The sequence below is a fragment of the Dermacentor silvarum genome, chromosome 10 (assembly GCF_013339745.2).
Source record: "Dermacentor silvarum isolate Dsil-2018 chromosome 10, BIME_Dsil_1.4, whole genome shotgun sequence".
Taxonomy (NCBI): domain Eukaryota; kingdom Metazoa; phylum Arthropoda; class Arachnida; order Ixodida; family Ixodidae; genus Dermacentor; species Dermacentor silvarum.
In genome coordinates, this window is record NC_051163.1 from 39,776,619 (window position 1) to 39,800,970 (window position 24,352).

At 45.5% G+C, this 24,352-nt stretch overlaps 1 protein-coding gene across 1 annotated transcript in view; it reads left to right on the plus strand.

Moving 5' to 3' along the window:
• Positions 1-24,114, plus strand: part of LOC119466286 (orexin receptor type 2) — a 103,228-nt gene extending 79,114 nt beyond the window's left edge. The window contains exons 2-5 of the mRNA XM_037726764.2: positions 17,226-17,698; positions 18,859-19,051; positions 20,552-20,846; positions 24,006-24,114. Of these exons, the coding sequence (XP_037582692.1) occupies positions 17,306-17,698; positions 18,859-19,051; positions 20,552-20,846; positions 24,006-24,114 (990 nt within the window). The 5' untranslated portion in view covers positions 17,226-17,305. The remainder of the gene's footprint in view (positions 1-17,225; positions 17,699-18,858; positions 19,052-20,551; positions 20,847-24,005) is intronic.
• Positions 24,115-24,352: the final 238 nt, after the last annotated feature.

Below are 24,352 nucleotides of genomic sequence, written 5' to 3' on the forward strand. Positions count from 1 at the left end.
TCAGGTATCAAAAGTTGTTTTAGGTGCCGTAGATTTCGTGCGCGGACACGTTCTTTTCTAGCCATTTACATATTTCTCGAGGAACAATACAGCCAAACGGGTGTGAGCCATGGCTCATCGACTGGTCTTTGATATCGTTTCATTGCGATAGAAATAATATGGACAGTCATTATTATTTTTTGCCGTTTGGCGCCGGTGTCATTGTGAGGTTCCGTATAAAGTCCAAGTGCGATAATATGGCATCCCGCGGGCCGTATTCTGTGGGTGCGAGGGAAAGCTTCTGAGGGTTAGTCAAAATGGATGGTGGTTTCGTGCGCGCTGTCTTCGCGCGTGCGCCATGTTGAAAATCACGTTATCAAGCGCGCGAAAGGAGGGGCTGGTGAGCGCGCGTGTAGTCCTCAAGGCCGGCCGTGGCTGCGCACGGCGTGGCTGAGGGGGATACGCTGCCCGCGACCATATCTAGGAGGCTAATCCGTGGCGGGTGCAGCTGGTAGCTTCAGGTGCGCTGTCTTCCTGCGCGCCTGTAGTGTTGGGGATCACGTAGTCTAAAGTTTCGCAGACGCGTTGAAGTGAAATGCACTCCTAAGCGTTCACTACCGGCTACCAGCTTTATCATGCAGCGTTGTGACAGCGAGGGTTCGCGGTTATCGAGTGAGACATGTTCATGTCTGTCTGTGCGCGCATAACACCGTGCTTTTTAATTTGACTAGTAAGCGAATGTTTACTGCAATTCATACTGCCGATAAAATAACGTACCTTGATTCGTGTAGTGATGTAATACACTTTGCTATCGCTATCAATATTTCACCTTACGAGCAAAACTGCGACTTCTTTAGCTCTCTGGCTTTCCTGACACGCGGCCTTTGTCGCTATGCATGAAAGTGTTGAAAAGTATTTAGATTTTGCGCCTGTGGATGCAACAGCCAAATATGCACTAGGAGCAGTAGGCGAAACGGCATTATCTTGCGTATGCGGCACCTAAGCGCCTCGTGCGATACGAAACTTGTAAGCCCCAAACGTCCATAGTCTGAGAGAGAAAGGGAGATGAGAAATTTGTTTAAGAAATTGCAGAAAGGTCTGTATAGCATTGATATGAGCCTTCTACACGGCTCAGGAATAAGAAAAGGGGTGGAAAATAGGGATATGACGGGTCACGATGCTGACCGAGGGCGTGAATATACTCTCAAATGGAATTTTCACAGTCGTGATTCAAATCTCTTGTGGTGCAGGAATAAAAGTGCACGAAGTGCTCGGCATCTGTGTATATGTTTGTACAGCCAGTGTCACGGTAGTACGCCTTCGGTAAGCGGTCGATTGTCGATTTTGTATAGAGAATCGGCCAGCCTCTTACGTCCACGCGCATGCAAACATTAAATTTGAGTACCCACCGTGATTGCTTAGTGGCTATGGTTTTGGGCGGCTAAGCAAAAGGTCGCAGGGGCAGATCCCGGTCACGGCTGCCACATTCCGATGGGGACGAAATGCGATAACACCCGTGTACTTAGATTTCGGTACAGAGTTAAATAACCCCAGGTGGTCCAAGTTATTCCGGAGTCCCCCACTACAGCGTGCCTCATAATCAGATCATGGTTTTGGCACGTATAACCCCATAATTTTTTAAATCGCATTTGGCAGAATCTGCACATTGAAGGAGATTCTAATAACACATGGGAAATGCCACACGTAATTCTAGTATGTGAGCAACGTTCGCGCAACTTCGCTGGAGACCATGCGGTTTGTCGAAATAACGTAGTACGAGTAGAGTGGAGTCTGTCAAGGTGGCTCGGCAAGTCCCCTTAGGCAGGGTTTGACCCGCTTTAGGGGTCAAGGGTTGAGCTGTTGGCATTTCATTGCAGGTGTGGCTTATGGATAGGGATGACCCAAAGTTGCAGACATTACAAGAACAACAAGTCGTCCGAACTCATAGTTGTTAATCGTCACTGGGTGAGCCGGCGAGGTACAACAACGTTGTTCTGCTAAAATATTTTAGGAGTGTATTTTTTATCGTTATTGGATAACCGGCCCTTCGGTTGCTGATACTTTCAGGCTCACCTTTAGTAAACGATGGCAGTAATACCCGCTACGTTTTCTACCCCAGCGTAGTCAACTTAAATATCCGCAACGTAGAATATCCTATGCGTTTGAGTGCTTACTCGACACATGACATATTATGAGGTCACGCAATAAATCGAGACTCTCAAAATGCCTGATATAGTAAAACAGATAAACACCCTGACTACAGCTCTGTTTAGCTTGATTCAGGTGGTTTTTGTTCTAAGAATTAGCTCTCTAGAATTACAGGTGCTCGCCAGCGCGAGAGGCCGGGATCGAAGCTTCTCTTGCAGCAGAGATATAAACTAGAGTTCTGTGAACCTTTAGGTAAGGAATCCACACGTTCATGAAATATAAAATGCGCTCGTTAAAAAAAAGAAAACACACACGAGAAACATGACGCGACGCAGTTAATATACGGGACTCGGGCGAAAAGCGATGCACGCACACGTTCGAACAGTATTTAGAAAACGCTGTCCTTTCTTACGCGCTATCACCACATTTGTTCTTCTCCGGAAGCAGTGCTGACTGCTGTCGTGTCGGACGCCCGGAGGCGTCAACTTTGCGCACGAGCGTCCCGACATTGATAAATCGCAGTGCCGCACCGGCGATCCGTGCGAACGTCGCTGCAAACAAGCTGCTTTCGAAAGCACAGGTTTACGCAGTGTTTATCCCGAACGCATATACGCTCTCTTCCTGCGATTATTTTTTGACGTGCCTCCGGAGACGCTTCCGGAGGACTTCCTTTCTTGGAACAAAAGACAGAAGACAACGGCGAACTCTGGTTTGCTTTACTGGGACAGCAGGGAGGTAGTATAGATGGTGTCGTCTAGTTTAGTTATTACTTGGGACAACACCTTCGGGTGTCAGAAATTGCACAAGACGATTCGTGAAGAAAGATAGGGATTTTTTTTTTACCTTATAGTCCTAAGTCTTTTTATCTCTTAACTTGTCAGTGTTAGGTGTTCCCGAAGTTTGCTTTGTCTTATGCGGAAGTTTCGAAAGCGCGCTGTCTTTCAGGATTGAGAAGACGAGGTTTGTCCTCGGCTGCGTCACATCAGGGTATGTCGTATAGTGCTGATTGGAAAAAAGAAGAGTGACCATGCGTGAATGACAAAAAAAGTTCGATTACCTTGATTCTCGCGATTTCATAAGAACGAGTACACACGTACATTACGGTCGCGCATCGTGCCGATAAAATGAAAAATTTCCGGAAGGCTTTGCCTGAGATAAAGAAAGACCGAAAAGAACGACAACATAAAAGGAAAAGTTATCTGTTCATACCCAATGAAATAGCTGAAGCATCCGTGCGTCTTCGACATTTAATGCAGCCGCTTCTTCTAAAGTGAACTATGTCATTGCGCTTGAGAAAGAACGAAATACGATGCCGCTGGCATTAAGAAGTATTTTTACTTTTTGCGTTTGTGCTTTATGATGAACCGCTTGAAGAAAAACTCAGAAGTACACTATTTTCGCTGAGACCTCACTCCCCCTCGTCCTTCATTTCGCAATGCTAGCGAGGGTCTTTATGTTATCTGAGCGAAGCAGAATAGATAATAGATACCACAAAGTTGTGTGAACGACGTGCTGCTTCTCGGCTATTAAGAAGTAATTTCAATGATGTGAAGTGTAATGAGCAGTGTAATGATTGAAATTTATTGTTAATTTCGTTACAGTTACAGCATAAAGTGGAATACTAGGCTTCGTGTTGATTCAAAATTGAGTAAATGCTCTATAAGAATAAAACTGTCTTATACCTCTGTCTCTAGTGAGTGCACACATCAGCGTACTTTTTGCCCCATTTTATCAATAAATGTTTTTTTTCTATTGAACTTAATTGTTGCTGCAATGCGTTTGTAACTACAAATTATTTCGGAAGAATCTCATTTATATAAATGGTGTCAGCAGTGTAGATAACCCTAACAGTCGTCACCACTCTGTCTTCTCAAGAAGATTTTGCCGATAATAGATGTCCACGTGATGCGTTTTAAATATACACGCGTATCGCATGAAATTGACAGTGTCTTTATTGCCTGTGCACCTTGTTCAATAATGTTTCTCTTTTCTAATAAAGACACTGGTTGTTACTGTTATAAGCTTCTCTTTTTGTCTGAAGTACACTTCAGTGAGTTAGAATTGCTGAATGACAACATCATCAAATCAAGGCATTAATTTCCCGTAAGTGGGTCGTGTGGGCACATCGAGAACGACAGTGACGGGGGGACATGGGCTCAAGTGCATCGAGCAAGTAACATATAGGTACGCTTCATATAACGCGACATAATTTCATGTTGCAAAATGCGACGAAATTAGTATATGGAAATTATCCCAGATCTGAACCTCTTCACCACCGAACGAGGGGAACGACATGTTTCTGCGACCAACGGCCGCAACGTGTCGCTTGCGCTGGCGACCGAAACATAGTATGCCGCATACATTGAGTTGAGCACAAGGCTGCACAAATAAGACGTGATTTAACGTATAACCTCACGTCCGCAAGTGCAGTAATGGGTAATAAAGAGAAAGAGATCATTTTAATGACCGGAATGTAGAAAGGTTGGCCCGAGAAAAGTGCTTCGAGCTTGCTACTCGACGACGGAGGAGAGATTTGGGGTACAACATAGATAGGATGAGAGGAGGAAGGAGGCTGGTGGTGTGGTGAAGTTGATTGGTGATAAGAACTACACAGCCTACTGCTTCTGTACCATGCCACACGTGACCACTTCGTAGTACACTAATCTTCACGGACTCAGGCAGAGGTTACTGCAGTGTAGCTAGGAGCCTGTCTATAGCTTGCATGTTTGCAGCTGTTAGCACCATTGACGTACTTAAACCAGAGAGCCGCAACTGCAGGGCGTCGATTATATGTCGCAGCACGGCTTTGATGAGAGAATCCGGTGGGGATTTCTCGGGGCACTGTCGTTGCTCTATCTCATATTCCAAGGTCCACGTCTGCGGCGGCAAGCATGGCCGTATACATTAATTGCGGGCTTGTGCTGCTCACTTGAAGCAATGGCTCGGAAAGATCTATCGATGTCAATTCAACAGCCTTCGGCTGAAACGGCGCAATCGGAGCCAGAGAGCTCTTCTTTAGATCTACAGATTGTAGACGTCAACGACGCGATTTCCTGTCCTGGTGCTGCCCTGACAACACCGCCCTCGTTGTGCGGCATACTTGCCTTGCTGATTTTGTTCAGTATTTTTATCTCCTCTTTTTCTTAGGGACAATCCTTGGAATTCGCCTCGTGAGGTCCGTTGCGATTCGAGCACTTCATTTCTTTTACTGTGAATAATGAGACGCCACAGCTGCCTCCACAGCAGCTTCTGTCACCAGCAATGAAGGTCATCGACTGTCATTGATTCGGCCGCTCGAGAAACGTCAAGCTTCTTTTCGAGGGAGACACGCCACCTGATGCAATGAAAGTATCCGTAAAACATGTCGCAGGGGGAAAAGAACCGTGTCGTTGTTTTTTTTTTTGCGCAGTTATTATGAAGTGCATTTATAGCAACTCGCCGAACTTTCCATCCTATCAAGAGATCAGCATATGCCTTCTTGTGCAGTTGTTGGGAACATTGATCGGATTGCGTGGATTGGATGGCAGGCGCTTATCACACAGTGTTTCTTCATCCCCACGTCGACGATATCCACAGTGGACTTTCTCTTCTTCTAATCTTTCCCTCCCCCTTTTCTCTTCCCCAGTGTAGGGTAGCCAACCGGACTCTGTCCTGGTTAACAACCCTGTCATTCATTTATAATTTTCTCTCTCTCTCTTCATTATCACTTCTCAACCTCCTCTACTTACCTGCTGTCCGCTTCTCATTTACCACGTGCGGAGTAGAAGGCCAGAGAGACAGGCTCCTACAGCCACCCTCTCCGCTTTTTTCTTTAATTAAACCTTCTTCGCTCTACCTCTGACGAAAGCGGTCAGTACTCAGCTAGTGCCTTATCGTCGGAAAGGGGGACACCTACGGCGAGCCGCGCATCGCGACACTTCACTGGCGAGCGCTTCGAGTGCCCGCGGGAGCGACAGGCCCTCGTGTTCGAGGGCTCGGAAATTGGATTCGGATGCGAGCGTCGTGCGGTGAACGCCAAGGATATATTATGCGTCAATGCCGTATGCCAAGCATAAATAAGAAGAGGGGCGTCAGACACGTACACACTCGCGAACTGCCCCCAGAAGAGTTTATCTGTGCCATATCGGGTTGGGTGCGAGGGCGTTTTTAGCCGTCGAGGGTAAGCGTACAAGATTATGAGTTCACTTTTTGCATGGAGGTATACGCTCGGAGGGGCGGTTGATTGGCCATCTGGAATAGTGACAGGTCACTGCATACAGAATCGCTCTCCATGTAAATTCATGTCTCACCTGGGGGACCTAGGATTTTATCATTCTTACAATGGACTACCGCGAACTAAAATATTGTCTTTTTTTGTGTGTGTGCAGATGCTTCACACGAACTAAACTATTTATCAAAGCCGTGCAAGCACATCAATACCTAACCGTCCTACGTATCTGAGCACCTATATAAATTGGGAGGTAAATGTTCCTGTACGAAGACCATTATTCTATGGGAGTTCGTCCCTTTTGCCTTTCTCAGCGTGTAAGTGTCAAGTTGCACTCCTCCTTTAAGAACTATTTAAAGAGCACTTTAGTCTATTGTTTCTTCTTGCTTGGTTTGTCTTAGTTTGTCATCAAAGCGAACTTGAATATATTTGAAAAGCAAGAAACGTGAAGCACTTGATGAACTTCAACGTTTAAAACGGGAAAAGTTGAAAAATCTACGCCTTTCGGTATATTCGGTAAAGGACCGAGATATTGAAGTTCCAATAATATAAGACGCGTGTAGTTCCGAGAACAAATTCTGGAGAAATATGCATCAAGTATTTCCTCGGAGGACAGGGCGAAAGTGCGGATCATTACATCTTTCCTCTGCACTTAACCATTAGGCTGCTACTCATGATGGTGATGTGGCGATTATGTTTTTCGACACGCTCAATCTCTTATCACAACGTTACAGTGAGTACATATTGCTGGACAGAAAGGTGCTCCACTCGCACCATGACCGTCACCGCCGCAATTTTACCGATCACATTTAGATATAAGGCATCTCAATGGAGCCAGTGCATAGTTAAAAAAAAACAGAATGGGCTAGTCGCTTGCAGTATTGTATACGGGTTACGTAGTTTGCTCAATATATGCGCAGCCCTGAGCAAATATTATTTCCATGTTTTTAGAAAATTGTCCTTTCAATGCAGTGCCCATTCCCGTACAAAAAGACAAGCCAATATTGGCATTTATATTGATTACGGGCGTAGGGAAAAGTTATCCCGCTCAAAGTGATCGCAAGACCCGTTTCTTACTAGGCCTATTCATCTGCAATTCCACTAGTCAAAAGCACACGCATGGTGTAGATGAAATATAGGCACTCTTAGGGCCTTATAACGTAAAACTACTTCATTCCAACTTTATTCCGATCTCCTTACGTGAAATTTGCGTAACTGCATAAGCAAGTTACGGGCGGTGGCCCGCTGCATCGTTTCAACAGCCCAATTAAACGCTTTCTTAATTGTAGGTAGTGCCTTTTGCTTGCTTTGAAAGCAAATAGCATTGTCCAGCTTGACAGGTTTTCCTTATCTATTTGGCTGACAAGAGGCGAGGAGCGTGCACAAGTGGAGAGGGTATCGGTGCATCCGAGCTAACGCAATGTAAGTAGATAACCGGAGGAGAAGGGCGGTTCCCGATTTTCTGATTGGTCCGCTTCCCCTTGCTTAGCTTGCGGAGGCTGGTCGAAAATTGCAGTGGCATGCAAGGCGAAATTAAAAATACTGCTAATACGTGCTGGCAGAGCGCTGTCGTATACATTCCGAAAGGCTTCGACAACGTTATACTGCCACCAGAAAATATCTGTTACACGCAGAGAAATAAATTCTCAGCGGCATCTTCAAGGCGTGAGTGCCAGAGCGATCGGTGTGCAGCCATTCTTTATTCCTTTCGAAGCGGGGCAGTCTCCGATATCCCCCCCCCCAAAAAAAAAAAATGTCTATTTTGTGTGGCATAATTATGCATCTTTAAAGCGCACACGACACTTTGACGTTGTGATTTTTCACAATTCTGTGAAGTTGGATGAAAGACAGGTGAAGACATGTTTTGACCAATAGCGCGCAGAGGATGACGAGAGAGGAGTATAATCGCAATTTTTTCTTTTGTTTGACCTAATCATGCGTAATCAGTGTGTACACGTCACTCCAGATGGGGTGTTTTTGTGGTTTTTGCGACGTTGCCTGGCAGACAGGTGAAGTGAGGGCGGCCCGAAGAAATTTTGCTCCAATCGCGGAGGGCTAGTGGTAGAAAGGGATTAGACTTAGTGGTAGATTAGTGGTAGAAAGAGATTGGAATAGCTTTACGCTATGGCACCCCTACAATCAACCGTATGGTTGCCTCCTTGATTGAACTAAGTGGGGCCTGCCACCAGTGATGACAAAGTCAAAGTTGGGTTACAGTTTTCGCCTTTATACCTGCAAACAACGACGCGGCCGGCTATGCCTGCGCCGTTTTGCAAAATAGCTTACCGGATGTTCCCTACCGAGAGCAGCCGCCAACCTATCCCCTTCGTTCTCCCGTAACTCCGCGTTGCGATTGGCTTGCGACAAGGTATGAGTATTTTTTATATTTTTTTTGCGTCGACGAAAATTGGCATGACGTTGGCTTTTTTCTGTAGCACGATGTGGATTTTCAGGTTGCCGACCTTGCACCGACCGGAAGTTTGAGGCTTCCGGTTTGTCAAACGGCTATCACCCTTACGTTTAGAGCTGTAGAAAATTTATTTCTACACGACCGCTAACTGAAACTACACCTACGATGACAGCAATCATGCATTATTCATTTCGTTCAACATAGACTTTAGTGAGTGAAACATTAAATTAAATTAAAATTAAATTATGGGGTTTTACGTGCCAAAACCACGATCTGATTATGAGGCACGCCGCAGTGGGGGACTCCGGAAATTTGGACCACCTGTGGTTCTTTAACGTCCACCTAAATCTAAGTACACAGGTGTTTTCGCATTTCGCCCCCATCTAAATGCGGCCGCCATGGCCGGGATTCGATCCCGCGACCTCGTGCTCAGCAGCCCAACACCATAGCCACTGAGCAACCACGGCGGGTGTTTGTGAGTGAAACATCGTTGCAAAAAAAAAAATTAACTGGCTCAGTGGAACCTGCATGGAAAGAATATCCTCGAGCTTGGGCTCTTCACTCAGTGGAGCTTATCTCTGCTATACTACATGTAACGCTTAATCTTGTTCCGCGGCCAAGGAAGTGGCACGTGGATGCAAATATGCTCCACTTAGTATGCGGTATCTATACGAAGCACAGCTATGTAAGTGGTACATATTCACAAATATTTTCAACCTACTGTACGGAACCTATATGTAAAGCGATTACGAGTGTGGTTGAAAACTGTCTATTCAGTTTGAATGGCTGGGGCGGATGTTGCAGCAGCCATCATGTTTGCTCGCCGCAAGAAAAAATAATTCTAAACAAGGAGCCTTAAGTTGTCTTCATGAAAGGATTCGATCTTACCCCTTAAAGGTCAGGTTGTTGACTCTGAGACATACTACTACACATAAGGGTGCGAAATATTTTGCTGTATTAGGTAACCGCGTCTTGGTGATTAGGAATAAAGGCATTCGCCAGTCAAAGCATACAAGGAATGAGAAATCTGGGCGTCAGAAAGGCAGCTGTAGCATACTAGTAAGAGGATAAAGCTGCACAAGCTCTAATGAGCTCACGTTCACAAATCTAGACGGCAAATTAGGTTCCCAAAAGTCATACTGAAGATGACGATGATGTTAAATGTTTAAAGGTCGGCAGCGTCTATATGAAAATTTAATTGCAGTGAAAGGTTGGTGATAACTCCACAGAGGAAGCTTTTAAGAAATACGTAAGAGAATGCCGTGGCGTTCGAAACGTGACATTGGTCACTCGGTGAAAAAAAAAAAAGTTGTTGTCACTACATGGAGTTTCATTCGCAAAAATATCTTTTCGGGGTCCACCCAGCGCTCCCAAGATCTGCGCAATTATTCGCCTCCATGAACACAGTACTTCACATTAAAAAAAAATAGCCATGCAATGGGCAGGTCACACCTGGTCTCTAATATAACACGTCGAGGCCCCGCAACTCGCTTCATCCATCGCTGAACAAGATTCATCTCCCGAAAGTTTATTAAGCTCTCACATCTAGTCGGCGGGAGTAAATGATTAATCGTTCTGTCCGACGCGGCCATTTCGGTAATCGGAAAGTGGCGCTTGCCCAACGAGCGAGCTGAAATCGAGGCTTTAAAGCAGGTTGACCCTACGACGGAATTCCCGGGATCCCAACAACGTGCCAGTTAAGCCCATGATCGCCGGTTCGCCAATCTTGGGCTGGCTATGCGTTAAACGAAAACTTGAGCTGAGATGAAGACTCCCTAATTCAGCGTTACTATGGATCCGAGCATTTATTCTCAAAAGATTTTTTTTTGGTTTGCGACCGCAGGCAGGTATTAAGCTGCAGTAGTCTACGCTCTAACGTAAAATGGGGGAAGTTTTTTCCTACAATCTTTAAAAACACGCCATTTATATCATGCAGGTGCGCCTGCATTTTAGAATGCGGTGTCAATGTTTTCATGGTATGAGCCCGCTACGTATTGAGGTCTTCAATAGAACCGCTGATTTTGTGAAATTATAAAACGCAATCTTCATAATTTCTTTGGCTTTTTTTTATCGTTAACTGGGCGTGTATGTGACATCTTAATAGCTACAGTGACGTTTAAAAGACTGCAATAAGTGTACTCCCGTGGCGGCTTTCGTTTTAAGCAATCAGTGGTGGGGATTTCATGTCTAAATGCTTGAGTTTATGCCGCAGCTGACATTGTTATGACCTTTTTCTTTAGAATCCAGAATGGCATTACAACAAAGCGCTTTAGCAAGAAGACGTATCTTCACCACAGTTATGAATTCCTTGCTTTGACACGTTGGAAACGAGCTAAGGCGCACAGTAGCTAATAAATTGATGTGACATTTCCCAATCTGGGTCCTCTGAGCCAAACTGTTCAGAAATTTGGTTCTGCGTTATGCCAGACCGCAAAATTATATAGTCTTTTGAGCACGATTTATGGTATTCGCACCGCATAGCGCACCCATCGTACACACAACTTGCATATTCCAAAAAAGCATCACAAGGAAACTGTGTTACATAAACTGGTACGTTAAAATATGTGCGCGCTTGTGAGAGGAACTTTAACGACAACTTGTAATGTTATCCAAGTAAAAGGCTTGGCATGCAACGACAGGTTTAATATGCGGAGTGCCCCACTTTACGTCTGCTAAAATAAAAAAATAAAAAATATGCCAGTGCCACGTAGTTGAACCGAGCCAAGGCAATGTTTTTTAATGACACTTGACGCAAGTTGTATTTCACTTAATTACATGTTTACTCATTATTAAGGAATTACTCTTTCAGATATTACAATCAAAACAAAATTGTCAATAACAAAATTGTAGGCCACCATGAAAAACTCCCGGTCCACTTTTCTGCTGCTCAATACGTGCTACATAAAAGCCCGATAGAAGCCCGCAAGAGTACGCCAAACGTTCCGGGAAACTTGCTATGCAGTACTTTCTACGTGCTTTGCAGGCTTGCTTTAACGCTAGGGAAAAAAAGATTTATGTAGCGCGTATTGAGCAATTATGCGTAATTGCAGATATATTCTGTGCCTTGTATTTTTCACTGAATTGCATGTGCGTTTGTATGTACATGTACGTGCATGTGATACAGGTACATTTCTGCCGTAGACTGCATTGATTTATTTATTTTGCCCAACTAGTATTTGTATGTGAGCAGTATATGTACAGTACCTTAAGGGGCGCAAGCTCAATCAAGCCAAATCTTCGGGTTTATAACCAGTGCATTAGATATCTGTAACGTCAGCATAAAAGATCATTTGATTTAATCTGGGATCAGGCTGATTGCTGGCGTGGGCGAATGCGCTGTTCTATGCTAGGAATACGCCCGGCAGTTTGTGCTGGTGATTGTCTACGTGCTGGAGCGGGATACTTAGCATAACGCAACGCCTTCGACATTGGAAATTGTTCTGTGAAACGTACTGAAGTTATTTAACTCTACATGGCTGGTGTTTATGCAGCCGTTGAATCGGACGGAGCACCCAGTGCGATCCTGGCGCGTGCGTTTGAGTCTACATTAAGCCTCGTAGATAAGTTGTGTATTTATAAACATTCGTTTCACGGATGTGCGGTTGTCACAACTTTCGCCTCGTCTCTCGTTTAGGCTGTGGTTTGGCAGCAATGACTACTTAAGAACGATACGTGACGATCCTAATAGTACGGGTGCCGCTCAGCTACTGTATAAGTTCTTCTGGTTACGTTGAAAAGCCTTCAAATTTATTTTTAGGCCCACAGCGCGATTAGCTGGTTGGTTAGACGCAGTTTTTACCTACGAATAAAATAGTCTTTGTCAGTAGTAACCAACTACATCGTACCAGTGTCAAGGTGATGAAAAGCGTTTTCTTTTTTTGGCCTTCTTAGGCGCATACTCACAGGCTGACTGACTCACAGGCTCCGCTCAAGATGTCGAAATTTATTGCCTGTCGTTTGTTAAAGCTGCCTTGCTTGGAGGGCATAAAAAATCCCAAGGCACACAAATATTGCTGTCACATGCCTTCCTGCTTTAATAAGCGTTTGTGCCGTAGCGTACATAGAGACATGAGACGAGCCGTAAAAGCAAGCGCACATATCTTGCGCAAAAGAGTATTCACTTGTTTTCCGCTGTTAAACTCGAGCATTTACGTTTATTTTTTTTTTATCGCGACCGAGGTTTCCGGGGGAGCCGTATGTTACAAGCGTGGACGGTGACCCCGGGGAACAGCCATAATTCTATAGACGGCAGACACTAAGAACGAAATCACTCGGGTGAAGAGAAACTGGGCGCTGCGCTGCTTTGAGCCCCATCGCCGGATCAGCAGCAGTAATCTGCTCAACCATAGACGAGCGAGCAGCGCTCTAAGCGTTGTGACAGCAGTGATTGTGGTAACGTGGTACGTACCGCTAACGTTGTAAACATTACACGGCCGAACTGGTTGATCCTGTAGTAAAGGACGTTTTTCTTTTTTATTTCCTGCCAGAAACTAACATTTAGTAGCGCAGAACACTGACTATAATAACGTGTCATAAAGATCAAGTGTATACGCGCCACTGAACAGGTTGTTACAAAGACGGTAGAATGATATTTAGTGCGTTAATTCGCTGGAGGCCAACATGCCACCTAATACTTTTTTTATGAAGGCGACCTATCAAAGCGCCGCGGTGGTGCTTCGGATTAAGCAAGCATGAAACTTATGTGCACATAGTTTAACGTTAGAGTTTCTATTAAGGCTGTTTTTCCTTATAATTCAACTTTTTCTTGCTACAGTGATCCGAGAAAACAGTATTGAATTTAAACACCTCGAGTACATAAGCCAAGCAGCCGGGAAAGTTTATCTATGTATTGCACATTTTTCTTTATTTGGACCTTCCAAACAATAATGGAAAATTTTTCACAAATATATTTGTCATAGCTTATCTGTTACTCCCTGAGACATATGTCCCTATGTACCTCAAGAGAACCGAACGTTTACGTGGGCTTCTAAGCTGCTTACAACGTGACGTTCCATGAAACAATTTCTTCCGGTGCAGGAAGCTTAAGTGGACATTGCAAATGCTACAGCAGGTGAATTTGCGATTTTCAAGGCTTCAGCTGGCACAATTCCTGCACCTCTTACGACCGGTAGCGTTTGTAATTTGGTGCGCGGGAGATTCTGCGGTGCGCACGTTCTTTTGCGCTTGTATGTCTGCCCGAGACTTTTGCTTCGTTCTCGGCTTCAAAAACTTTCCTAAAGAACCCGTAGGGATCTTTTTATAGCAAGGTGATAACTTCAATAATGGGCTCGGGAGCTTGCAGTTTGAAGTACATAATGTAGGCATTGTTGACTACAATTTGGAGGAATTAAAAGAAACAACACTCGAAAGTAGTCCTTTATTTTTGACCTTCGGTCTACTTCGTAAGTGGCCTTCGAGTTGGCAGGACGTACGTGATAGATTACCATGGGGTAGACACCCTTCTTTTCTTAAGCCGACGTTATGAAGACATTCCCATTTATTCAGCATACCGAATTCTTTCTTTTACAAGCATTTTCGCGGAAGCTGTCGAACTTCATAACAATCGAAATTATTTCGTGTTTCAAGATCCTCCGGTTGTTTTCACTGGGCAATGCACTTAATTTAATTCCGCGTGTTGCACACCGGAATCGGCTGTGAATCATTCACTTTTGTACGTCTTCTTCCATTCAATGTCCCTTTGGCTGCACATAGATTCTGGGAGCAGAAATTGCGAGAATATTGGCTGGCACAGCGTTTCTTATCGTTTTGTTTGTTTGTTTGTTTGTTTGTGGCATCCGGTGGCATTCCGTGTCCGTGTTTTCTGTGGCGCCGTTTCGAAGAAAGGAACCCATGCCAACTCACCAAACTGTCAGTTCTACTTGGCTTTGACTGTTCTGGCTTCTCCCAGGGTACTCTGCGTAATTTCTGCACCGACGTTGTCATTGTTGTTGCTCCTCTGCACAAATGGCACATAACTGCCGTGAGGCATCGGCCGAAAATTGGGCGGTTTGAAGAAAATGGATAAAAAAGTTTAGAAAGAAATACTAGGGGGAATACGAATTCTGCTCGGCGTTCTAAGTGGCACAGTCATCATGATAATGTGAATAATAATTGGTAAATAAATATTATAATTTACAGTATTTAGGAAGGCAGCCGATTGTTGTCAAGAATTATGTCATTCATCGCAGTGGAAACATTCTCGTAGGTGTACCCTAACGTGGAAGGTCCAAACGAAAGCAAGACGGGGACGTTCATGCCGAGGCAAAGGTTGTTTAAAGGGACCTCGAGCACACTTCTTAATGAGGAAATTCGTCAGCATGCAAGGAGAAAGTAGTCAGTTGTTTCCGCTTCCCCGCACTGCAAACACAAAGGAGATGCCGCCAGACCAGCCCTGGGTGTATAGAAATTTAGTTTCGGGATGCGGTGGCGTAGCCTCGTTAGTGTAACCTCTAATTTGCGTGTTGGGTAGAACTTACGGCTCCGAGGAAATAGTAGGTGGTCGTAGTCAGAATCCGAGGCCAGGCAAGTTTTATATAACTCATTCATCATCGTTAATCTTAACCTAGCGGAAGTGACAGGACGCTAGATGGCTCCGCTGCAGAGCCGATTGATAGCAACACGAGCATGCGGTCCACTTAGCTTCCTTGTTTGATTGCATTAGCGTTAGGAGCGTGTCAAAAATGTATGTGGTTGCACTATGGGAAACTGGTGACGTGGTAAATGTAGGGTGGCAATGGGACAACATAAAATATTGTGTGTTTATGTGTGTAAGTATATATATATATATATATATATATATATATATATATATGTGTGTGTGTGTGTGTAAGTACATTGAGAGCAACTGTCGCTGATATGCTTGGACTACCGTCAGTTGCGCTTTACTCCTCGAAAAGACATGACGTGTGTCGCGTGAGTTTCTAAACAGCACTTTGGAATGCGCTGAACGAGGTTTAAATTACGGTTCCGCTGCCTCGGAGAAGTGCGACGTAGTGATAACACATTTATCTCTCATTTACCACTAAATCTCCGCCGAATCTTCTTGCAGCCAAACGCGCTCTGTGTATTTCACGTCTCTGGAGACCTTCTAACTTATCACCGGCGGGCTGGCCGTGCGCGTTGATACCATGACAGCCCGATGACGGTGACGCTGATGGCGACGGCGCAAATGCGCGTCGACTGTCATTTAATTGTTATTGCAGTGAAATTTACGGAAGAGGCAGAGGCTGGCAAACACGATGGCGGCTGGCTCGTTGCGCTGTTTGGACTCGCAGAGCGCCTCTAATTGATTTTCTGTGTTTTCCGCTGTCCGGGCCTTTTGTCTTTAGTCTGAACGCGTTTAGCACTGTACTCAAACACGTAAAATGCATTAGCCTGTCTGCAGAGAGTCATGCTGATAAAAGCTACTGCGCGCGCCTACGAATTCCTAAAGGCTCAATTAGCGCTATGATGCGACATCGTCGTTGATGTTCACACATCGCAGACGGCGACCAACGGCGCACACGCAGCACGTTGAAAGTGTTTGTTAATTGTGTATATTAATCTCGAAATGAATATATTTTTCTTCTTCTGAAAAATGGCATGCGACCTTCAATTTCGATGGAATCACGCCGGTTGTTCATAAATAGCATATCATTATTACCACCTCTGTTGTATTATTAAGCAGGAAACTTCGACAATGCTAAGCTGCATTTAAAAACGTCAAGAAACTAGAGGCTAAGAACTGTACCTAGATGAAACAAGAGATTCCTTCCGCTATACGATAAGTGAAGATGAATAGAGAGCAACAATGTTTCGCACCATGTATGGACTCCAAACATTATATAACATGCTGCTTGAGCACGAGGATTTCGTAATTGTTTTCTGCCTGTCTTCTTTTTCGTTTCCTCGATTGTTTTGCGCGTATATAGAGTGAATGCCATTTCGGCATTGTTTTATGTATATATTGCTGCTGTTTTCTGGTTTGTCTGCCAGGCACGGTTCTTTGCACTGCCAAGCTGCCACTACGACAGTTTTTACTCCGGATCCCTATCAACATTTGTGACGAGGTGAAAAAAAAGAGCAATTTTTCACCCTAAAGCAATAGCAAGAGACTGACAGCGATAGTAAAGTATAGCGCTGCGCTTAAACTCCTCGGACGGAGTTCTAACTCCACGCGGGTGCAATATGTTGGCTTGATGCAGCTAGCGCGCAAGGAAACTGCTGCGGTGCAGAAGGAACATCGGCCTGGTGGCTACCAGGCGTCTCAGAATGCTGGCCTAATGAGAAGCACCGGCCAGTGGCATGCTTTCGCTGCCTGGCCTTTTTTAACCTACTCCCATAGCAGTGTAGCCAACCGGACTGTCACTTTGGGTATCCACTCTGCTTTAAGCTTTTGTTTCTCTCTGCTATAAGCTGTCTTGACCATTCTTCTCTGCAGATTTGGTTCTCACAGGTTTCTTCTTTGACTAAACTTTCAACGTTTCGCTTTCACTGCCGCAGGTTCCAAAAAGCGTGCCATGCCTACCAGCAGTGGTCGAACCCCACGGTAGTGCGGCGGCGGTGACGTCACACTTAGAACCATGGACGACCTCGACCCGTCGCCCCTGAACGAGACCGGCGGAGTCGGTCTCTCCGTACAGGGAAACGTGTCGTCGTGCGTCAATGAACTGTGCGTCTCCGAGGCCGAGTACCTGGATCTACTCGAGGAGTACATCTTCCCTTCGTCGTACGAGTGGGGCCTCATCGGTCTCCACGTGGCAGTGTTTGTGGTGGGGCTGGTGGGGAACTGCCTCGTGTGTGTCGCCGTCTATCGGAACCAGACTATGCGCACGGTGACCAACTACTTCATCGTGAACCTGGCCGTGGCGGATTTTCTGGTCATTTTGGTCTGCCTACCGCCGACGGTGCTCTGGGACGTGACGGAGACGTGGTTTTTCGGGGCGGCGCTCTGCAAGATCGTACTTTACCTACAGGTGCGGTGAATATCAGATAGTCTCTATCAGAATATCAGAGAGAAACGCTTAGCTGCAGAAACTTACACCGTTAATTTTCATGCTCTCTCAGATTCATTTTAATTGTTATTTCTAGTGTTGCTTTTCCTTTCATTTCAATTTGCTCTTGCTTCAATGTCAGATCACTTACGTGAGGTCATTCGCGTTTTAAGAAAGAAGAGTGCGTTGAAATACCTGCTCGTCTACAAAGCCTCAGGTGGAAAATTTATAATGGAAGACATCAAAATTTTAAGGGACTGTTTCCCTCTGCCGATAGTGTTTCATTGTGATGCGCGTAATTCTGTCGTGTTTTGCGCACGAAGAAAGCAGCAAGGGCACACTTGAATACAGGATTAGTCGTAAATCAAGCAATCCTTTCTGGATGGTTCTATCAGTATGATTCTTTTGAAAAAAGAGAAACAATACACACTACACCCCCCCCCCCCCCCTAATAGTTTGTTGTGATCACATACAACTTCAGACAAGAGCATTTTCTTACGGTGCCATATATAATGCAAGAGGGAGGAGGCGTGTAGATAAGGGGGTGTGAGTAATAAGGGCTCTTTGAATAGGGCTGTAAAATACTTCTTTATTGCAAAACATTCTCTTGTCTTTGAAACAGTGCTGTATTAAGCTTCCCTCAGTGTATATGATATAGGTCTGCATAGGTCTATATAGGTCATATATATCATATATGATAGATATATGATATAGCTGATATGATAGGATATATTGGACTGCACTAGATGATTCACTATGAACTGGTGGTTGTTCGTTACTGTTCTACATTATAAACATTGAGTTTGCTGTAGTCGACGGCGTATAATCACATTATGTAGGATTACCAGTTTAGGTTAAAATCGCTGTAATTGGAGCATGAACAATGGCCCCACGCTGTGATTTAGACTCCACACATGAGCTACATGCCTTACGTCGTGCACTTATTTTCCTAACAAGACCTCTGCACTTCTACGCTGCCGACAATCGGAAGCGAAGGAGATGCTGAATTTAAATTAGAAGGCGACATTACCGGCTATCTTTGTTCATCTGTAGGAAGCCTTTCTTGCGCCATTTCTACTCCATCACCACTGGGGTCATCATCATCATCATTATCAATCATAATTTATCTTACTTTTGCGCAGTGCGTGTCGGTGTCCGTATCGGTGCTGACGCTCACGTTCATCTCCCTGGACCGGTGGCGCGCCATCTGCCGGCCACTGCGCTCTCAAGGATCCACTGGACCCCGCGTTGCCATAGGCGCTATTTGGATTGTCTCATGCCTCGTGATGTTGCCGGAACTCGTGGTGCTGGACACGCGCCGAGGTCCAGTCATAGGTAATTGGTCACATTTTTGCGTTAAAGCGGGCTAAGAAAGTTCGCCGCGAGGGTTGGAAAGATCTTTATTACGATAGTTAGGCAATGTATCTGTAGAGAAAGAGAGGGCAAATGTGAATGTGATAAAAATGGGCAATTCCGCGTACCTGTCTCGTCATATGTGTTAAGTAATGGTGTGGTTGTATGCAGGTGAACAATAATAAAACTTCTACCCTATCTCCTTTATTCTTACAAATAAGATGTCGAAAAAAATATAAGTATATGAAGGAAGTCACAGTCAGGGGTCTCTCAATTCTGTTTAACCTATCAGTATTTATTAATCCTGAACCTAAGCTAGTTTCAAACGTTTGGGAATCGCGACGTGCTACACCGCGGCGTGCCACCGAGACAGTGTTGAGATAGCCATTGCTCAGCTCATCTTGATTATAGCTTGGCCAAAACCATGGCTATATCTGCGCAGATGAAGCTTTCTTGGTTTCAAATCTTCATATATGCCGTTGTTCTCCTGTTACATGTCCTGGGTTCAATTTTTAACAGCCAAGCTGTTGAAGCCAGTCGTAATTTGCGGTTTGTGGTTCGTATCAAGAAACTATCGAGAAATAAAAGAATAGACTTTCTTGTCGAGGCGGGATTCGAACCGGCGTACCCACGGTTCAAAGGCGAGCGTCGTAACCACTACATAGGCTATGCAGCTACGCTTGCAGAACATGCATTTATGCGAATCATATGAATGTGTTCGAGCGCCGTCTTCGTCCACAGCAGGCGCGTTCACACGCTCGTGCTCTGCGAGGTGAAGAGGAGGTGTTGCGCGTTTTGCTCGGGAGAGAGATAAAGAAAATGAGAGCGAGAGAGAGAGAGAGAGAGAGACGCATTCACGGAGCGGGTCTGCTGTAGCGCGTTGTCGGCATTGTAACGCGGTGGAAAGCGGTGTCGGCATCGCAACGCGGTGTCGGTGTTGCAAGCTACGCTATGCAACGCGCAGGGACGGCCGTGAGTCCGAGACGCGCGAGAAGAAATTATCATCATCGTGAGTAATAAGATGAAAAGTTCGCGCGAACTTCTAGAAAATGCTGGGCTACAATCGCCCAGCTTCGCTGTTTCAAGCGTTGTGCGGCCGAGTGCGAGGTTAAGCGTTTTGTTTCAGATGAAGTTCAGTAGTTCAAAACCAGCTGTTGCGACTGAGCTGCCGTGGTGTTTTTCTCCTGAACACAAAGTTGTGGGTTAGCCACCTGCTTAGGTGGCCGCAGTACCGAAACCATTATCAGAGATAAACACAGTCCACCAGACGTATCACCGCGATGAGCTGGCTCTCTCATAAAGATGCCAATCCGAAGCCCTAATTTCCTAGCATTCCTACACGTACACAACAGCGCTACACCGCCACTTTTTACATCTAGGTCACAGGAAAGATCTATGCCTGCAGCTTACTGTACCTTGCTAATAACTCTACGTAACCGTATCGCGTTACTGTACCTTCGTTTGCCTCGTCCCGTGACACAGGTGCTCTCTACCTGACGGACTGCGCATACACGTGGCCGGCGGGTTACACGTCGGTGTACCAGCTGTGCCTGGTGGTGTTCCTGTACGTGGTGCCCTGCCTGCTCATGTCGGCCGCCTACTACCAGATGGCGCGAGTGCTGTGGCGCATGCCTGCGCTGCACGAAACCGGTTCGCTCACGGGCACCCAGCCGCCCCCGCAGACGCTGGCCCGACGCAAGGCGGCCAAGATGCTCATCGCCGTGGTCAGCCTGTTTGGACTGTGCTACTTGCCCGTGCACACGCTCAACCTGCTCAGGTGCGACGTCACTGGTGTTCACGGACTAGTGTGTTTAACGCGATCTGAATTCGATTGTCTGAGGTAACTTATTAGGGCGAAAGCCTTATATGCCCCATGTAACGAAAAATCCGGCGAGCGTCCGGCGTTAACGTCGGATGGCAAGAAAACTCACGTGACCTAGTGATGACGTCAAGTTCCCGGCGCTGTACCTGCTGGGGCTCGCACTGTAAAATCCCACGTAGAACAGCCACGGCGCCGGATGGACGCCATGGCCGACACCCCCCCCCCCCCCCCAAAAAAAAAAACGACCTGGTCCACTCCCGAAATTAGATTAAGGTGTTTCAAAGTGGATCAAACTGAATTAAGGTGAATTAAGTTGGCCTAAAGTGGATTAAGGTGGATTAAGGTTGGTACAGATTAGAGTCAGGTGGATTAAGGTGGAGCTTTTATTTAAGGTGATGGACAAGTCCTAATGCACTTTTATCATTCACTCCATCTTCACTATGCTTCGTGTACGTTCGTTGTCCGTTGAAATAAAGTGACGTCTACCACTTGGATTACCGGGACGCGAGCAGACCACGTTGTACCATTCGTGGTTCGGTGTCGCATTTAGCTATTCCTGCGCCTTCCTCGTTAATAGCCTACAGCATCACGTGTGACATGCATGAATACGAGGATAAATTGACGCACCTTCTTTGGGTCTGCCCACGCTGTAGTGTCAAGAGGCAAGGAATGTGCGCAGTGCTTGATCGACTCGACAATCGTTCACTATCAGAGCACAAAGTTCTAGGACAATGCTCTCAAAGTAAGGCCATTCAGAAACCTGCATCTGCGCTGCTGAAGTTCGTAAGGTCTGCGGTCCTGCAAAACAGACCTTGAGAACCCTGCCTGCTACCATTAAATTATGTTCTTCGGGCTTTAGGTCGTTTCTGCACTTCTGTATTTGTATTTCTTCCTATTCACTTGCTTTTTCCCGCCTGCAGAGTAGTCTAGAGCACTGCACGGGCCGATTTTTTCAGCCCGGGCCCGGCCCGGGCCCGTTTTTAGGTTGGGCGGCCCGCCCGAGCCCCATAAAAATATTTATGGCGAGACCCGGGCCCGGCCCGGGCCCGGAAATAATCTACGTTACCCGCCCGGCTCGGCCCGCCACCCCTTTAGCTTAGGCCCGAGCCCGGCCCGAGCCCGACTCGAAACCGGCCCGAACCCGGCCCGAGACCGAAAAATAATGTTTTTCAGAGTTGAGACGCATGAGCATAACTCGCTGCGCGTTACATGCACACCACCAGAAAGCCCGAGCCCGGCCCGGGCCCGCGTCAAAAAACCCGAGCCCGGCCCGAGCCCGTGAAAAAACTGTTCTACCCGGCCCGGCCCGGGCTTTCGGGTAAGCCCGAGCCCGTGCAGTGCTCTAGAGTAGTCGACCAGAAGCACATCTGGTGCACCTCTGTCTTTCTATGCAGTTCTTTCTCCGATACCAAGGGCACGTAAAAACATATACACTTAAACCAGGTCGTCTGGAGGGTCTACAAATATTATGTTATGTGTCAATCCAATGGCACAGGTTATTGCACCTGCTGATTTGTCAAGCATGTAATCTGACCTGCTTTGAGGGATAGATCGAAGCTCATTAAGAAGGAATCCAGAAGACAGGATAAAGCAGCGTAGATTAGAAAGCAAACCTGCGTGGCTGATATTCCAGGCAAGACACGTGACACTTGTCCATTGCGACAAGTCTAGAGATGCCGCGGGCAAAAGCACGCTAACGGTCACAAGTTTTCTGAAATAGAAGACCTCAGGGCAACGTTCCAGCGTTAAGTGCCTGCTCCGTGTGTTACTGACAACGAATGCTGAAAGCGATGAGACAATTGAATATTTTTTAATGGAGAGGGGGATGGGGGGGGGGGGGCACATCTCTTTAACGTTATCTATAAGCGCCATTGTGAGGTGTGACGTGAACTGGAGATGGAACTTCAAGACAATGCGCGCGATAGCTCATGAAGTACTGCACCTAGCCTAAACTCGTAGTCTCATTATTGGTGTCGCACACTTTGCTAACCCTGCAAACGCTTCTTCATAGAAAGCACTTCCATGCATTGCCTTCTTAAAAACCCTAACATAAGCGTAGTCGTTATTTTTATACTATATTCTTGTTTAGCTAATATATATACATCTATTTATTTCTAATTCTTTTATTTTATTTATAAGGTTTTTCTTTATTTTCAGTTTAGAACATTGTAAACTGCAGTAGTCGAGGCACTTTCTTGCTTCTTCTCTCGACAGCAACAGTGTAAGGAAAAAAAACATTGTTTTTCTGCCTGTTTGGTATACTTTTGTTTAAGTAGTAGCCTCAAGGCTCCCTTCAAAATATCTGGGAGAACATCAGCAGACAAGAAAGTGCATCCATAAGTAAACCTCGCCTTTCGCGCCCCAATTGTAGTCAGGCACTGAAAGAATGTTAGACCAATGTCCAAAATTATAAAGAAAGCCAAGTACTTAATACTTGGCACCTTCACAGTTTGATAAGTCACAATTTACGGCGCAAAAGAAATCGGAAATTCCGCCAAATTCACGAACAATTCCTTTACAATTCGCGTGCTTCCGGCCAAGTGGCTACTAATCCATCGTGTGATTTCACAGTAAAAGAAAAGAAGAAAAAAATGCACTCACAGGCTTACAAATTGACGATCGATATGTGCATGTAGAAAGTTGCCTGAGTAACAGTGCGGCCAGCCACGTTTAGAGGAGTACGAAGCAGCACGAGAGCGTCGTAAAAACCATAAACGAATACCAACTAGAACAATTGCCATTCACCTGAACAGTTTTGTCTAGGAGGGTTGCGATGTAGCGACACATTTGTTGCTCTTAAGATCAGCTGCTTATATATAGGAGTGGTGACATTACATACAAGCCAAAACTATTATTGCGTGCACATCTTCTACTTACCGAAGTGTATCCGTATGAATTGCAGCAGGCTTTGGGTGGTTGTGACTAATAAAAATAAATGACGCCCTCAAATGCGCTTATTACTGTTGCTCACGGCATGCTACAAGGGTTACTTAAGCTTAATTTAAGTAAGAGGGAGTTATCAACTTTACAGGTGGAACTTTATGTTTTAAAACCATGGTAAATGGAGCTGCGCGGATCAACGAATTCTGACAACCTTGCTTGTATAAAACGCAGGTACACGACAGAACTTCCCCAGACTCCACTTATGAGTGTCGCATCGCTGCTGTCGCACTGGCTCTGCTACTTCAATTCGGCAATCAACCCGATCGTCTACAATTTATGAGCGGTGAGACGACTTTTTCAAATATAAGACGCCTGCAGAAGGTCCGGTATAGTAGAGGCACAAATATGTTCGCCGAGATTCATGAACGCGACCTTCAGTTTACATACAATATTTATAACTTCTAGGCTTTATTCAACCAGCGATTATCAAAGTGTGAATATTTTATCAATGTTTGGCAACATACGTTGAAGAATATACGTTAATCATTTTAAGGACGCATCTTTCTATGAGTCATTTG